Source organism: Leptopilina heterotoma, unplaced genomic scaffold (genome assembly GCF_015476425.1).
Source record: "Leptopilina heterotoma isolate Lh14 unplaced genomic scaffold, ASM1547642v1 Lhet_14, whole genome shotgun sequence".
NCBI classification, from domain to species: Eukaryota; Metazoa; Arthropoda; class Insecta; order Hymenoptera; family Figitidae; genus Leptopilina; species Leptopilina heterotoma.
In genome coordinates, this window is record NW_025110859.1 from 5,870,656 (window position 1) to 5,889,154 (window position 18,499).

Genomic DNA, 18,499 nt, shown 5'->3' on the forward strand with positions numbered 1-18,499 from the left:
TATTTTAATAAAAAAGTATTTTATAACTCGGTCAATCCACTTTATTTTAACTAAAATGGTCGCCGACTAATTTAAAAAAATTGTAATATTCTGCAGAAATGATTTGAATGTTACAAAAGTCACAAAATGAAAAGATTTTTTCAAAAAAATGTTATATCTTTATAATGTAATTTTTCTGAAGTTGAAGTTAGATTAGCATTGATAATAATTTAATTAAACTTACTTCAACTTAAAAGAAGTTACATTTATTAACCCTTAAAAAACATACTGTTTTCAAAAAAAATTTAATTTTTAAACTGGACCCGGGACCAAAGTGAAAGTTATAGTGTGTGTTTAATTAGTGATAATTTAATTATTCCTGAAAGTCCCATATTTTACCGATTTTCGCCAAAGAAGTTAGACGCATTTGAAAAACGTGAAAATGAACCTGCGGTATGTTTTAGATCAAACTTGTCGCCGTGCTTTTCTTTGCATAAGAAGCAGGTTAGGCTTCTTTTGCAAAACGCAGACATATGACCGGCCTCACCGCACTTGAAGCACGCTGCCGATCTGTCTACCGCCTTACAACCTCTTCCTATGTGGCCGTATCCCAGGCACCTATTGCACCTGACGATAATACATATTTTTTGATTGGACACGACATAAAGCCCACCTTTATGCGTCCCAAATTTTCAAGCCTTTCAGCCTCTTCCATGCGATCACAACCTCTTCCATGTGATCACAACAGCAAGCTTCAAATCACGCTTGTTGGGCCCTAGGACCGTCACCTTTGTACAGGATGATGGTGATCCCAAAACCAGAACCAGGGCTTCCTGGACTTCGGCGTTGTCGGTAAGGCAATCCAGGTCACGGATCTCCAGTGTCACCTTTCGATCCGCTATCTGCACCTTCCCAAAATCACCTACAATCCTTTTCACCTCCTCGGTAACTTTTACTTACCTTGTGATCCTTCTACTTTTATAAGAAGATCACCCTTCTTCGTAGGTCTCGCTCTTGTCTGGCATCAGGTTTAGACACTTTTTTAATCTTACCTAAGACATCAGCATAGCCATTCCTTTAGCCACCTTGACGATCATTGTTGATTGTCGCGGTGACGTGGGTACTTTTCTGCCTGAGTTTGCGTTTGTCGCAAACTTTTTGTTTTGTCTGCCTTACCCGCAGACAATTTTGAAGGCTTCACCTCCTCCTTCTTTTTTTTAAGTCCTTTGCCATTTCAGGACTGCTCAGTTTCCTTCGTCTGAGACGCAAGAGCAACGTTCTTCAACGCAATTGCGTTGAACCTGTCTCTGCTGCATCTTCGATCCTATCGTACCTCTACTGTCCAGACTAAACCCTGGTAAAGACGTTCGTCGGTCTTTTTCGCTTCATCGTGCTTTTCTCTGACGTTCTGAAGAAGCGATTTCATACCTTTTAGTCCATCCTTTATGGTCAGGTTGACGTTCTTCTGCACCTGGTAAGTTCTCAAATGCGCCACTGGACAAATGCGCCACCGGTCAAATGCGCCACGGATCAATTGCGCCACTGGACAAAGGCCCGCACATTTGTCATATTTGAGGAAAGTGAAAAGTTTGTTCGAGAGATGGAGCTAGGTGTTCTTGGTATAGAAATTAGTTAAGTGAATTCTATTTCTTGCCAATTTCGCTCCGTATAGTGAAAATAAATTTAAGTGAAGTGTTAATTAACTGGTAATTAATTAAATGTTCTATATCAATTACGGATAACATTTTTGAGGTAAGTTGCTGTTTTTATTTTATATTAATAATAATAATAATAATAATAAATATTATTATTATTGTTTAAAGAAATGTGGAATTTTTTTTTAATAACTAATTTATGAAACATTTTATTTTTAAATCGTTTTTATTTATATTTTTTCTTTGGAATAATTTAATAATTCCTTTAATAATAAGATTTTTTAATATTTTCAAAAGCTCTTTATTTTTATAGAATTAGTTTGTATTTTAATTAAATAACGAGATTAAGAATTCTTTATTGTAATATACTTAATTTTACTTTCATAATTATAAATTAATTGCATTTATTTTAAACTTAGAAAGTACTTAAATTTTCTTGAAGACAAATAAAATATAATTTATTAACAATTGTAATATTGAATATAATTCTATTTTCTAATTTGAATTTCATTTAATTAATTTTTTAAATTAGCTAACGTACAAGTTTTTCTGAATTCACGTTCATACTTTTAGAAATGATAAGACTTCTTATAAAGTTTCAAATATTACGGAAGTTTAGAAAAATTATTCCAATTTTTATTTTATAATTAATGGTATTTATATTAAAAACAGTAATATTTTAAAAAATAATTTTTTTTTTGGAAACGTAATATATAAAAAAAAGCAGGCTTCGCACTCATCTACTAAAATCTATACTATTTACTCCTTTTTTTGTCAAATTTCTGACACTAAAAGATACATTTTCACAAATTACATTAGTTTAAATCCTCTAATGATTGGAAAAAAATTATTCTCAATCAATTTTTTTTGGTTCGATTAAAACGAGATTTTTTTAATCGTCAAATTTTAATTTTTCGATTGCTACTTTTTACTACTATTTTCAGATTTAAAGCTACTTTCTGCTACTTTTTTAAAAGTAATTGTCGAGTGCGAAGCCTGAAAGAGTAATAATTTATTAATTATTTGACAATGGTATTGAATTCTATAAATATTTCATTATTTTAACCTCTTAAAATATGTGACTTCTTTTTTTTAGATTCTGATCAAAGTGAAGCTCTGATGATTAAAATCGAGCCTTAAGATGTAGTGACGATAAAAAAAAGTTATAAATAATTAGGCATCACAGACCGTTACAATTTTAAAAATTATATTAAAGCCAAATAATGTAATTAAAAGTTTTAAAAAATATGTGAAAATTGAATCTCAATTTTTCGACCAAATTTTGTAACTTTATTCGTCAATTAAATTTTTTTAAATAAAATCCTTATTTACCCCTCTATTATTGCTAAATTAATATCTATCCTATCATTTAAAAATATTAAACAAAAACAATTACAAATTGCATTATTCTATAGAAAAATTATAGAAAAATTATATTAATAACTATAGAAAAATTATAAAGTGAGTAAAAAAATTGTAATATAATTAAGAATATAAATTTATTGGCAAAAAAATTATTTTATTGCCAAAATGCAGACGACAATCGACTCGAGCTCCAGGAAAAAAATAAAATTGCAAACGAATATAAATAAGATCTTCTCTTGTTTTGTTGAAAACTTCACGCTTCCAAGCGGATTTTTAAGATTAAAAGTCGATTTTCGGCTGCATTTTGGCAGAAAATTCTACACAATTTCTATAATATTGGAGTTTACTGATTTGTCTTTTTTTAAATTAATCCTTGGAGTTTTGCGCATCAATACATGGTAATTTAATATTAAAAAACATTGCGAACATTCTTCAATTTCCAATTGTTTAAAAGAATTTTCAATAACAATTATAATTATAATTTAGTGTCAGAAATTTGACAAAAAAAAGGAGTAAATAGTATAGATTTTAGTAGATGAGTGCGAAGCCTGCTTTTTTATATATTACGTTTCCAAAAAAAAATTATTTTTCAAAATATTACTGATTTTAATATAAATACCATTAATTATAAAATAAAAATTGGAATAATTTTTCTAAACTTCCGTAATATTTGAAACTTTATAAGAAATTTTATCATTTCTAAAAGTATGAACGTGAATTCAGAAAAACTTTTACGTTAGCTAATTTAAAAAATTAATTAAATGAAATTCAAATTAGAAAATAGAATTATATTCAATATTACAATTGTTAATAAATTATATTTTATTTGTCTTCAAGAAAACTTAAGTACTTTCTAAGTTTAAAATAAATGCAATTAATTTATAATTATGAAAGTAAAATTAAGTATAATACAATAAAGAATTCTTAATCTCGTTATTTAATTAAAATACAAACTAATTCTTTAAAAATAAAGAGCTTTTGAAAATATCAAAAAATCTTATTATTAAAGGAATTATTAAATTATTCCAAAGAAAAAATATAAATAAAAACGATTTAAAAATAAAATGTTTCATAAATTAGTTATTAAAAAAAATTTCCACATTTCTTTAAACAATAATAATAATATTTATTATTATTATTAATATAAAATAAAAACAGCAACTTACCTCAAAAATGTTATCCGCAATTGATATAGAACATTTAATTAATTACCAGTTAATTAACACTTCACTTAAATTTATTTTCACTATACGGAGCGAAATTGGCAAGAAATTGAATTCACTTGACAAATTTCTATACCAAGAACACCTAGCTCCATCTCTCGAACAAACTTTTCACTTTCCTCAAATATGACAAATGTGGGGCCTTTGTCCAGTGGCGCAATTAATCCGTGGCGCATTTGTCCAGTGGCGCATTTGAGAACTTACCCCTCACAGATCTTCAGCATCTTTATGACCTGTTCTGCAATCATATCAATGAACCCTGCCTCCTCCTCTCGCAGCTTAATACATCTGTCTCTATCCTCGTTGCAGCTTGCAATGTCAAGAGCAGATGCGTTGCTAAAAACGGAAACGCAACTGGCCTGACTTGCCACACTGCTCTCACTTCCTCTTCTATGAATTTTGTCCAAGACTATTCTTGGTAGTACTACCAAACGGTTGTTGCCCTCCTGCATCCTTGGGCCACTGGCGACCGCCCCCGCGCTAGGCTCTTGACGGTCGGAACCAGTGAGGGATTTAGCTGAAGCATAACCCTGCAGGTACTCCTCATTTTTACAATCGCTCATTTTGGTCTTGCTTTTTTGGTTGTCCTTTAGTGAAAAACCCCGCCACCACAACAAGGTTTACCAAACATATCCATGATGTCAGTCATGTCCGGAAGTAGATAAGCATTCACTATTCCCAGAACATCAAAGACATCTACACTTTAGTGTAGAAGAAGGTTTCTAGAAGAAAGTTTCTTTAACTTAGCACAACTTTTGATAAATTGGATAATTTTATGTTTCGAAAAAGTAACATTTTCATAACCTTACAAATGTGTAAACTATAGCTCACAAAATTGTATTTCGTTCCTATGACAGAAGATGTAAAAGAATTTAGGGACATTGCAGGGACATTGCAATTCTATTCCACATTCGGAATCGCATTATAAGTGGGAGGAATCTTCTTTAAAATACTTTGTAAATACCGAGTTAAACTTAAAAACGTTGTACTCCTTGTTTTTAGATTTTTATTCTGCAATTACGGGAAATAAAAATCCACCTATTCATGAAAACACGAACTACAAATATTTTAATTACAACGTTAACTACACTTTTTCGAAACCACGAACGAACGTTTGTATTACATGCTTCGAACTCGAGCAAGGTAGCATGAAGATAAACGATGAAATGACAGATCATAAAAAGAATTAATGATTATAAAGAATTAAAAGAAAATATTTTAAAAAACGTTTAATGTCTCGAATTTGACTGATTAAAATTTATCATTTCCAAAAATCCCAGTGGTTGACCAATATTATAAAAGATTATGGTGCTTGAATATCTGTAATGTACATATTTTCGATAACCACAAGCGCAGTTACATGTACTTCTTTGTAGAAGAAAGTATAAAAAAACGTTGCAACTTAATTTGGGATGCGATTAAGAAAAATTCGCAATTAATTATTATGACAAAATATTTTTATTTTCAGACAATTGTGCAGGACTAAATAAAAGTTATTTAATTCTATCTTTTTTGTCATTACTCTCTGCAAAATTACAAATCGAAGTCAAACATGTTTGTCTCGTTTGTGGACACTCGTATTGTTCGTGTGATCGAAATTTTGGGACGCGACGTATGGAAAAAAGAAAAATCTGAAGTTATTGATACTGCTGAAGATTATATAAATCTCATAAGGACTGCGTGAAATCCTCCATTTATAACACTAAGCAACTCATCAGATTACGAGATAAAAAATTTCGAACCATTGTTAGGAAATGAAGCCCAAGCTTTAGCAGAAATTAAAATTAGCAAAGTAGTTCGAATTGTTTATTTCCCAAGCTGGCAAATAAACGTATACAATGATGATTATTTAACGAAACCCAGAAACTACACTGTCAATCATTTAATAACACTTGATGATTTATTAAGTAATTCGGACGTGGAAGTGACAAAAGCGGTTAAAATGCAAAAAAGGCGTCAAAACTTGACTACGATTTTCTAATTCTGTAAGGAGATTTATAATTTCAAAACAAAGAATTTTTGTTTTTAAGATAAAAAAACAGACCTACGACAAACAAAATGTTTTTTCCAACAAATAAACTATTTTTCAAGGCTCAAAAGTTGACAATAATTAATAATTTTATATTACAGGTGTTTCAATTTGGGGCCGTTCATAAACTACGTCACGCCTTAGAGGGGGGGGTGGAATTAATTTTTTGTGACATTCTGTAGAAAAAATGGCGCTAAAGCATGTAAAATTTGTGACGTAAGTAGGGGGGGTGGAAAAATTATGCAAAATAGTGTGACGTAGTTTATAGACGGCCCCTTTCTTCCACAAAAAGTCAAAATTGTCTTCATGGAAACTGGCCACAATTTGTTACTCGAAGGTTTTTGGGGTCACTCAATACAAATATAATGTTAATTTGTCAAAATTCAAAATGGAGGACGAGTTTTTGAAAAATTTATCATATTTACTTGAAACTTGTCACTCAAAAGTTTAACGGGTCGCTGAATACAAATATAATGTTAGATTTCAAAATTCAAAATGGCGGATCAAAAATGGAGGACGACTTTGTGAAAAATACATCGCATTTGCTCTATACTTGTCACTCGGAGGTTTTCGGGGTCTCTGATGACGAATATAATTTTAATTTTCAAAAATTTTTAATTGCAGAATATTTCAATAAATTTGATAAATTTTGCGCAAATCCTTTACCATACTGGATCTGCTATTTTAAATTTTTGAAAACTGCCATTATATTAGTCATCAAAGACCCCAAAAAACCCCAAGTGACAAGGAAATATGATAAATTTTTCAAAAGTCGTCCGCCATTTTGAATTTTGAAATCTAACATTATATTTTTATTAAGCAACACCACAAACCTCCTAGTGACAAGCTTCAAGCGAATACGGTGAATTTTTCAAAAAGTCATCCGCCATATTGGATTCGACATTTTGAATTTCGAAAATCTAACATTATATTCGTAATTAGCGACCCCAAAGACACCCCGCGTGAAAAGTTTCAAGCAAATATGATAAATTTTTTTTATAAATTCTTCGGACATTTTGATTTTTGAAAATCTGACTTCAGATTCATCATCAGCGACCCCGAAAACTCAAGTGTACCCAATCTCACAAATTTTGGTCGCCAAAATTTTGTTTCAAGTTCATGGACCTTGTGTAAAACAAAATATGAATTTACTTTGCACGAATACTGAAACAAAAGTTTGCATGAAAAATTATTCTAAACTATTTTCATTAAAAACAGATTATAAATTGGAAAAATTATCTGTATTACAAACTAAGAAATAATTGTCAAAAATTATATTTTACAATAAAAACAGATCAACTAAATGCACTTCAGACAATTTAATGAATGTATTACATGATCTGTATTTAAGTGGAAAATTTGCATGTCATATTAACATTGTAGCATATGATAGTATAGATAGCATTAAATATTTGCTTAAATGTTTCAACATTTTCATAATCAACAGTCTAATATGTTTCTAAAAAGGCATTGAACAAGTTGCAATTAACCCTCAGTATATACACTGGGTTATTTTAACCCAGACGATTTTAAAAGTTACTTACAGCTATTTTAAATAATGTGACCGTATACTCGTCCGGAACTGTCGGTAAATCGTTTGACCGAGTCAATAAGTAAATTTCTGTTCGAGAAACCCAGAGTATACAAAACGTAAAACTGCTTTATGTATATAGTGCTAAATCATTTGAAGATATTAGGACACATGAAGGTATTACATATAATAATTTTATAGAAGGAGAGCGTGTTTATTGCTTGCTGAAGCTGTAAGTATAAAATTACCTAAAGAGCATTGACGTCTTTTTGCATATATGTATATTTAGATTGCCTTTATTGCTGTAGACTTGTGGAATAAATATGAAGAACATATTAATTTTTTGTAACAGTTTACTTGATGAAGCTTTAATATAACAATCGCAAAGTTCAATTAACGAGAAATTAAATTTTTATGGTTTAAGTTAAATCAATTTATAGTTTTCTAAATATCGATAAAAAAACTCTTGAAAATTATAATTCTTTAGGCACAAAAGGCAAAGATTTATTATTACAATTACTTAAAGAAGAAGATAGTAAAGTAATTAAAATTTTTAATAATAAGCAGCCTAAAGTTTTAAATGCGGCTAGGCTGACTGTGGACAATGATGATTAGGAAAAAAGATTTATTTTTCTCGATAATAATTTTAATATAAGAATTTAATTTTAATATTACTATTACTAGGTATTATAATAATTTTAATCTTTTAAGAATTTCTTAACTAATTAGAAATAATTTAATTCAACTGATATTAATACAGTAAATAATCATGGGATGGTGAAAATTGAATGAATTTCAATGTATCGTCAGAAAAGGGACGTTTTGTTGATTATGGTTTAACAACCTCGTAAACCTTTTTAATTATGTTGACGAGTTAGAACGCGATTTTTATGTTTTAACGAATTAGGTAGGATATTTTTAATTAAATTTATTAGTCTAGAACAAAAAATTGTTTTCAGGCCTTTATTCTTTTTACCTTTTTTTATGACCTTTTTCACTTATTTTATTAATATCCATTAAACTATAGAAGGATTTAATTCTTGTGTCTCATTTAATTCAATTTAAGATTACAAAGGACCAACAATTTTTTTTTTCATTCCGTGAACCGGAATATGCATTTCTAAAGCAGTTTTCGTCGCTGAATCCAAATCCGTTGACCATTTATGTCCATCACATCTGTATTTTTTTTAATTATAATTTTTTAAATGTTTATAATTTTAATCAAAGTTAAAAAATTAATACAATTTTTAAAAAAAGTAAAATCTGTTTGTGTAAATATCTGGAAAGTCCGCGAACCTGAGTGGAAAATATTTTCCAAAATAATGGTTTCATTCCTTAATTAATTGTTTATATTTAAAAATTTGAGCATTAAATAAACTAAAAAAAATAATTTAGAATCTATATGTGACGCTCCACGAGAAAAGGGACCTTATTTACTCTTGTCATAAGGTCCCTTTTCTCGTGGAGCGTCACATATGCTTTAAAACTTTATACGGACGTGAATATTATTGTGACCTTCATTCAAGGGTCCGTTGAGTTGCATTCTCTTTTTAGGTGACCATAGCCGAGCCATCGGTGACACCTCACTATCCTAAACCTCCTTCTGGTCGGGCATGACATAAGACCAACCTTTATGCGTCCGAGCACCTAAATCTTCGCAGCCTAATCCTGGTCGGTGACAACAGCTGTGAGTTTCATCCCTGCTTGTTAGGCCCAAGGACAGTCACCTCTCTGCTTCCTGACGGTTCCTTAATGAGACTTGATAGTGCCTCTTGCACCTCGTTTTCTTGGGTAAGGCAATCCAGGTGGCGGATCTCCAGAGTAACCTTTCTGTCCGCGTTCTGCACCATACCCAAATCACCCACCACTCTTGCCACTTCCTCATTAAACCCGTTATTGTCTGAGGAGCCTCCTATCCCAAATTGGAGGTCTCCCTTTATGGTTGGTCGTGCTCCAACTACTCTTGTCTGACTTGCCTCGGAGTTCACCTCATTACAGACCTTTCCCAGCACCTCGGCAAATGACCTTCCTTCCGCGACCCTGACGATCATTGTTGATCCTCCAGCCGCTAACCTCGCCCTACTACCATGACCTGGTTTTGGCTTCGGTGCCTCTTGCGTACCTCTTTCTCGATCTTTTCAATGCAAGCCGACTCTTCTCGCAGCTAAATACAAGTGTCCCTATCCTGATGGTTAATAGCGATAGCATCAACAGAAGCGTTGCTGATATCGCTAATGCAGCTGCCCACACTTGAATCGTTACCTCTTCTGGGTCCTAGTCCACCACTTTCCATGGTGGTGTGTGTTCTTCTCGGTCCACCACTTTTCTCTACTAGGATTCGTTCCACGATTATCTGTGGAATCTTTAAAGCGTTTTTGCTCTCCTACATCCACTGACCACTGGCCATCGCCCCCACACCATACGCTTGACGATCGAAACCTGAGAGGGATTTAGCCCAAGCATTACCCTGCAGGTAGTCATTTTTTTACAGCTCATTTTCATGATTCGTGCTACTTTGGTTGTCCTTTAGTAGAAAGCCCCGCCACTACGGCAAGGTTTACTGAACATATTCATTATGCCAATAATTTATGGCAGTGGATAAGTATCCACTAGTCCCAGCACATCCATGACATCAATGATGTTCGGCAGTGTAAATAAATCTTGTTGTAAAGTTGGAAAAATGTTACTGTTTATTAATATAAAAGACATATTAGCGATTATTAATTACGGTGGTGAGACTCCGTGGCTTGCGATCATCAAGGTGAAGCAACGTCCAGTACGTTTAGTACTTGGATGGGTGACCGTGCTTCGACTCTCGCTATAGCCTGGTGTTTCTCTCACTGCTTTCATAATTTATCAAGCGGCATGTTTGACGTCGAGGTATAACTTTGACTTTGTCATAACTTTGACAAAAATTAATATTTTTTGATTTCTAACACTAAACATTTATTCTATTTTGTGAAACAAATTAATATTACAATAAAGAATTAACAATTTTTTAATTACATGAATAATGAAAAATAATGTTTATGGCAAGATTATTTGTTTTTGTTACATTACATATAATTAGTTTAAATAAATAAAAAAAATCTTATTAAAAAAAATCCAGACGTGATGGAGATAAACGGAAATGGATTCAGCGACTAAAAATTCTTTAAAAATGCATACTCCGATACACGAAGTCGAAAAAAATATTTCATGTATTTGTAGGCCCGAGGATCTAAAATTCCGAATGACATTGTACCAAAAAATTGATACCCGAATAACAAATTTGCTAAATTATTTTTCATAACGCATGCATGGAAAACGTAGTTTTCTAATGGTGAAAATTGTTTTGAAAATGTCTCACACTGAAAGAATCTTTTACTGTTCAACCAATAAGAATCCGAAACATATACCGAATTAAGTCAACATACTTGACCAACACAACGCGGTAAAGCTCCGGTTCCCTCGACCGAAAAGATAATGCCGTTTTTTGTTTCTTTTCAAAAATTTAATTTTTGTTATCAAAGTGTCTCTTTCATTTGATTTTTATTAGTTAGGTCTACAAACTGTAACATTTGAAACTGCTTACTAATGAAACTCCCTTTCCATTGAAATTATATCGGAAGCCCAATTTTAATTCCGATATAATTTTCGGCAGGAAATTCATAAAAGCTTTTTTTAAGGAATATTTTCTCATAGACTGTGTAACTGTCACATTAGTTTTTAATTTTTGATTATTCTGTATTTTTTATAAAATTTTGTTCATTTTAACATTTTTAAATTTTTACTATTATTCTTATTACAATTTCCCTCATCTCAATGGAGAAAGCATAAGTAATGTTTGGAAAAAAATTATAATCGACGTGAATTTATATCAACGACCAAAAAGAAGTAAAGGAAAAAATTTCTGAGATTGCGTGAAACTTTGGAACGGAAAGTGTTTTTTATTTACCGCAGCTACAAAGCAAGGCTAAATTTGTGTAAATAAGGTCATTGGAATACTCACATATTTCTAATTATTATTTTTTTCTTATTGCTTATACTGCATATTTCGTCGCTAAAGCAATATTATTATGCATCATCCCTCTAAAATATTGTGCTTAGAATTACCGCAAAAAAGATTTACCGTTAAACCCGTCATAAATGGCCGTCTCGTAATATCTAATAAAACATCGACGAACCCTGACTGAGGAAGCCTTTCTCATTTATGATTCATTTAAATTATTGAGAAACGACGTAAGAATTTTAGTTTTCAGTAGGCTTACCTTGTCACGATGTTCCGTTTGGTTCCTAAGCGGAACATTTAAGGTTTCACCATACATTTTTACTCAAGTTTTTTTGATTCTGAAGCTGCTGAAGAAAAGGAATGTGCTCGCAGGAGGTAAATTGCAATTTGAAAATGACTACGTATATGATGTCGTCTTTGGCTCTTGTGCTCTCAAATGACTTTAACTATGCTCTTCAGTTGCTATTAATTATTTCACTAGTTGAACTTTCTCCTGTCCTAGATTATTTCCCTGAAACTTACGTCACTAGACAACCTGCAAGAGGACACAGAAGACAGATTATACGATGGTATGCAACCGAAATGTAGAACCAGCATAAAGCTGCTCTATAAAAGGCGAGGAGAACTATGAACGTCAGTGAGGGATGGCATAACCTTTTTGCCATAGTAATAGAAAATCACCATGATAATTTGTACTACTATCTAACCGGCCTACAAAGAGAGCAAACTCATAAAGAGCGTCTTATAACGCAGTTATGTTTAGACAGAAAGTTGAAAGCTGCAAAAAAGAAAAAATAGTGTTAGCTTCAAAGCAGAATTCAAGCAAACACTGCCTTCTATGCAAGTGATAAAAGGCTGTCGGACAGAGTAAACAACAGATTATAACAGAGTGTTGAACTTTTTGAATGTCTCATAATGTTGTGCTCTAAGTTTATATTAACAAATTGAATATTTACATATTGATTACAAATTTTATACTTACTTTCTTTACATATTTCTAAAAATATTTTAAAAATATAATATGTTGAATTTTTCAAAAATTTAATTTAGCGTATAAGCTATTAATAATAAAAAAGAAATTTTTATTTTCGGGGACATAGGCATTCGGGTTTTTAGACATTCAAGATAATAAATTATGGTAAAAGACATACCTTTGAATGTTCAATGCATAGAAAGATTTTCTTAATTAAACCTTTTTAGTTCCAGATTTTTCTTTACTTCATTCTCCTTTGCTTCAAGTGGGTAACATTCTGATTACATAAGCAAGCTCAATATTGGGACAATATTGTCTCAACAATTATTATGTCCGCCCTGTGGGAACATTGACATGCAATATTGACACAATATTAAGTTCAAATGTTCTGCTATTTGGGTAGAAATTCGAGTGCACCTAGCTCTAGGCGCTAAAAAAATTGACAAGGTGTAAGATCAAATCTGATTAAGGTAATTTTTCTTTTAACAGAATATGCCACAGTAGGATATATGGCGAAAAGGATCCAAATGAGAAAGAATCGCTTTCAAAAGATAGCAGAGAGCATGAAAGCAGCCAGAGAAAATCCAGGACCGCCAGGTCTTCCAGGAGATCCCCATGATCACGCACCCAAACAAACTGTGAGTAACGCAAGCTAAAATGGTCTAAAATGTTTCTTAAGGACAGTGTAAAATATTTAATTCTTATGGAAAAGGGGTGTGCCAAAAATTTGCGATTTTGGTATTTGTTTTGATTTCATTTTCATTATATACATACATTTTGAAACTTGTATTACCCTTAAAACGCACACATTGTCAAACTTTCATATACTATTTAATTTACTTTATTAATTTTAGTTTTATTTTCTCATTTTTAATACTCCATCCTTCTTTATAAATACTATTTATGCAATATTACTATTTATACTTTGCAAAGTTTGTATGGAGGAAATCTTTAATTGCAATAAATATTTTTTGTAAATTCGACTATGTTATTGTTTACTCGAAGAAACAATAGAATCCAATTTTAAAAAGTTAATTTTTTTATCCGTTTTAATTTTATTTTTGCTCTAGAAAAAATGCGCCTAAAGTAACCGCTTTATTTTTTCAACATATGTAACGCATTATGGCGAAAGGGACCTATCACGACAATAACATTTTAGACTGTTATAGTCAAGACACCTATGACACCTTGTGAACATAACTCTTTTCCTCACTGGACAAGACAAAAGCCAACCCTTGTGTGGCCGAGATGTTCCAGCTTTTCTGCATCTTGCTGTGTGGTTACTACCTCGCTTATTATGTCCCAAGACAATTTCCTTCCTGCTTCTTACTGGAATTGCCGAAACTCTATCTAAGACCTCCTGGACCTAGGTCACTTCATGGAGGTCCTTCATTCTTTTTCTGCTTTAAAATTTAAGACAACTCAGAACTGCTCCTCTTCCGCTTCTGACCTTCCAAGACGACATTTCTTAACACTACAGTGTTTAAGGGGTCGCGTGTAACTCTTCGATCTTGTCTTGATTCCTCTGACCACACCAATTGTTGGTAGAACCTCTTATCTACTTTTTTGCAGCTGCGTGCTTCTTCTTAATCTCCTGTATGAGCGTTGTTATGCTTTTCAGTCCGTCCTTGATTGTCATATTAACGTTTTTCTGGACATCACAGTACTTTAGCATCTTACTTTCCTCTTTCTCCATTCTTTGAGTGCAAGCTGCTTCCTCCTCCCGCAGCCTTATAGCTTGGTCTTGATCTTTATTGCAGCTAGCAATAGCATTAGCTGGCTTGACTTGTAACGCTGCTCGTACTTCCTCGTCTATCTACTCTATCCAAGACAATTCTTGGTACCCCCAAAGCGTTGTTGCCCTCCTGCATCCCTGGGTCACCGTCCTTACGCCAGGCGCTTGACGATCGAAACCAGTTAAGGATTTAGCCGAAGCATTACCCGCAGGTAATCTTCCATGTTTTTACAATCGCTCATACTTGATGTATATCACGTATCAACGGACTATCAAACCTTAACAGAGTACTACCATCTGGTCAAGATGGGCGCTGAATCGCTTCTGATAGTTATATAGACGTCATAGCATTGCCGAAACATTGATACGACGTCTATGATATCCAAGGGCACGTAAACGTTGTTCGTTAGGACGCGGAGGTCGATATATCTCTCCAAGATAGCAGGAAATCTTCGTATTTCGAGAAATTGAAACAAATGACTTTCTCTTTTTACAGTTAATTTTAAAATACAAAATTTGTAATAATTTATTTTTTATCCCGTAGATATCCTAGGGATGTCCTAGATGTATCTAACGGATAATATTAAGATAATTACTAATTAGTCTTAAAATGCAATGAATATTCGAGTAAACAATAATGATTTTCTACTGTAATATGATAAAAATTACACAAAATACATTTTCTCTTATAAATTTAAATGTATATTATATTGTTCATTATATGACTATGGCAAAAGCTTTCCAAAAGTTACCGGAAAGCTAAGCTTTTCCTTAATGGGACTTTCTAGTAAAAATTTCAAAATAATAAATTTTTTGCTTTAAAATGTTTCTTAGTATCATAAAATGAAGTTCCAAAACATTTTCGAAGAAATATGCAAACTTGAAAAAACTTTTTTTATAATTTTATCCCCATTATTTTCGTTACTTTTTTTACTACTTTTTGTAGCATAAAATGAATAAAAATTATTCCTCAAATTAAGGGCTGCAAAGGAATAGTTTTGGTAATATTCATGTTGAATAGTTTTTTTGAACGTCTTAAAAATAATTTTATAAGTTAAAAGGGTTATCCTGAAAGGACAACCCTAAGCGAACTGCCGTGTCTCTTGTAAGTGGTGCCGTGTTGTCCAGGAGGTGCGGTTCAAGGTCCACGACCCCAAGGCACACAGTAAAGGAGGAACTCTGGAGAATACAATAAACGGAAGGGCTGACGAAGAAGCTCCACCAGTACCACAACATCTCATTCATCCTGGAAAAGATATCAGCAAACTTTATGGTATGTTCTTACTGATATTTTTCTGTTTTTTCGAAAATTAATTAAAGTATATTATTTATTTGATCGATGGTTATCAAATAAAATTAAAAAATTTATCTTACATCTTTTTTCAACCATCAATCAAAAAGAAAAAATAGAAAGAAAAATTACTTTGGATTAAATATATAAGGAATTGAGGTATAAAGAATATGATCTAATGTAGGATTAGGGGAAAACCCAAATAACGTCCCCCGAAATAATTTTCAATAACGAAATTTTAAAAAAATATTTAAAAACTTTCTTGTAAGATTTTTTATTTTTTAGAAATATACGAATTTGTATAGAAAACATTTTAATTAAGTAAGATTATAAAAATAATTACAGTAATAAAGAGATTAATTTCTGAATGTAGGATTAAATCAAAATAATTTAATCGTTAAGATTAATATTGTAGATATTGAATTGGATTCTTTTACATTATATTGGATTTTTGGAATAGCAATTTCGAAATTGAAATAACGCATTTACTAATACCTACATCACACCATATTTTTCGCTCCGTGACAATAGAACCATAGGGGGTTTTCTATTCGACTTTTAAAATAAATGCGATACAAGTTAATCAACATTTTGTGTTGATGTTACTAGTTCCAGAACATGTAACTATTTTTTTCTAATTCGAGTTTTTGATGGAATAGAAAGAGACTGAACAATAAGAAAATAGTAAAGAAAGAAAATATTTTAAAAAATTCTTATAATGTAGCATAAAAACTTTTTTGGTTAAATGTTTTGCCTTTGCTCCAAGTAACGCTATTTTCCGATGTTTCCTTCTCTACAGCTTCAAAACCCAGGGAGACGATATTAGGTAAGGGGACGATAACAGGTACCTTTCTATAGATTTCTGTAGCTAGAATGCGGGATTATTTAATAAGAAAAACTTAGAGCAATATGGAACGGGTTACTCTTATGCAAGTAGATGTATACATCCAATTACTCCTGCCTATTGAAAAACGTTTCATCTGACATTAAATTCGCCATGTTACCTGCGCTAGACATATTCTGTACACCTATCTCAATTGCCGTCAGCCAAATTGCTCCTTTAAGTGGTTACTTACAAACTTATACGAGATTTAATGAAAAAGCTGATACAGAATCGTAAGAGTGAGAAACTTTTAATGTTATACCACTTTCGTTACTGTATCCGTCGCCATTTATACCTTGTATTTTAAATAGACTTCAGCTGTAGCATGTCTCATAATCCTTCTCATTGAGTGTTTACATTTTATTTATGTAGCTCCTTCTTCTCCATTTTTTTATCAAACTCAAATCGCTAATTAATCTAATTCAAAATTCTATTCAACAGGTATCACGCCATCGGATATTGACAAATACTCCCGCATAGTATTTCCAGTATGCTTCGTCTGTTTTAATTTGATGTACTGGATCATTTACCTACACATCAGCGATGTTGTAGCCGATGATCTTGTGCTGCTCGCAGAAGCTAAGTAAAACTTCTATCATCATTCAGTTCAACAAGAAAGTGATTTTCAAGATCGAAGTGAAAAAAGATTTGTTCAGTCTACAGAAATACTTTGTGTTCTTGTGCGTCATACACGAATAGAACTGTCTTATCTGGACATGTTTAAATTTGAGTAAATTTTAGACAATGATTTTTAATATAGTGAGTGTTTAACTATTGTCCACGAACTAGATTGTGACATAAAATTTTTTAAAAAAACGCCTCGAATGTTCATCCTCTGATTGAGAAAAGTCATCGTTTTCTCCGTGTCTCTTCCTTTCAATATTGCTAATTTTCTCGTATCTATAGTATAAACCTTAAAGGGCTTCTTCCAACACAAAGGAATGCTGACAACTTTTCTCTTTCAGATAACTACACTAAAAAAATAGTAAGAAGTCCTAACTAGTCAGAAAGAATAGGACAACTTGACTATAGGCGTTAACTGTAAGCAGAAGACGCTTTAAAATGATCATAAGGCAGATTGTTAACTCTTTAGGGAATATAACTGTAAAATTTAGACGACAACTGTAAAAGTTGACATCTCAATAGTCGGATAAGTAAAAAAGTAAGTTATAAAAAAAATCAACTGTTCCGTTAAGAATGGGTGGGTGAATTTCTGTAAAGACAAAAAACACGTCAATTTAGCCACACTAGCAGTTACTAAAAAAAGTCGAAATTAATTAAGCAGATATACGATCAAGTGGATTTAACAGCAAGTGTTTTCAAGTGCACAATAAGTGAAAAAATGAAAACATTTTTTGGATATCGAAGGACTCTAATGTCAACTTTTAATAATATAATAAAAAACAGGTTAAATGAGCCAAGCCTTTAGGACAGACGCCAGAGTACTAAATTCGTTTTAAGTTACGGGAAATACATTTCCAAATGTTGAGACATTTATCTAATATAAAAAATACTGTGTGGCGGCAGATTGAATGATGGAGACTGATGCTAATTATTAAATTAAGTAGTAGCGTATCATAATACTAAAATATAAATGTGCGGGTAATGTCAAAAAAGGAATTAAAGAATTCGCTAGAGTCATGTTTGTTCCAAAAAGCCTAAATTAATATGGCAAACATACACAAATTTCTATTCAAAATACTTTATACAATCTTAATCAAGCAATTTGAATTTAAAAAAATCATAATCTATTAATTTGAGCAGTTTAAATCAACCAATTTAAATTATGTACAATCTTAATCGAGATATTAAAGTGAACTGATTAAAATAATATATAATCTTTT

The 18,499-nt window shown here is 31.9% G+C and overlaps 1 protein-coding gene across 8 annotated transcripts in view; it reads left to right on the plus strand.

Moving 5' to 3' along the window:
- LOC122497820 (gamma-aminobutyric acid receptor subunit beta) overlaps nucleotides 1-18,499 on the plus strand; it is a 140,871-nt gene extending 122,372 nt beyond the window's left edge. For 4 of the 8 annotated variants that reach the window (XM_043605133.1, XM_043605130.1, XM_043605131.1 and 1 more), the window contains 4 exons: nucleotides 13,236-13,384; nucleotides 15,610-15,754; nucleotides 16,572-16,598; nucleotides 17,097-18,499. In XM_043605133.1, the coding sequence (XP_043461068.1) occupies nucleotides 13,236-13,384; nucleotides 15,610-15,754; nucleotides 16,572-16,598; nucleotides 17,097-17,242 (467 nt within the window). In that variant the 3' untranslated portion in view covers nucleotides 17,243-18,499. The remainder of the gene's footprint in view (nucleotides 1-13,235; nucleotides 13,385-15,609; nucleotides 15,755-16,571; nucleotides 16,599-17,096) is intronic. The other 4 variants (XM_043605138.1, XM_043605137.1, XM_043605135.1 and 1 more) reach the window with 3 other exon arrangements.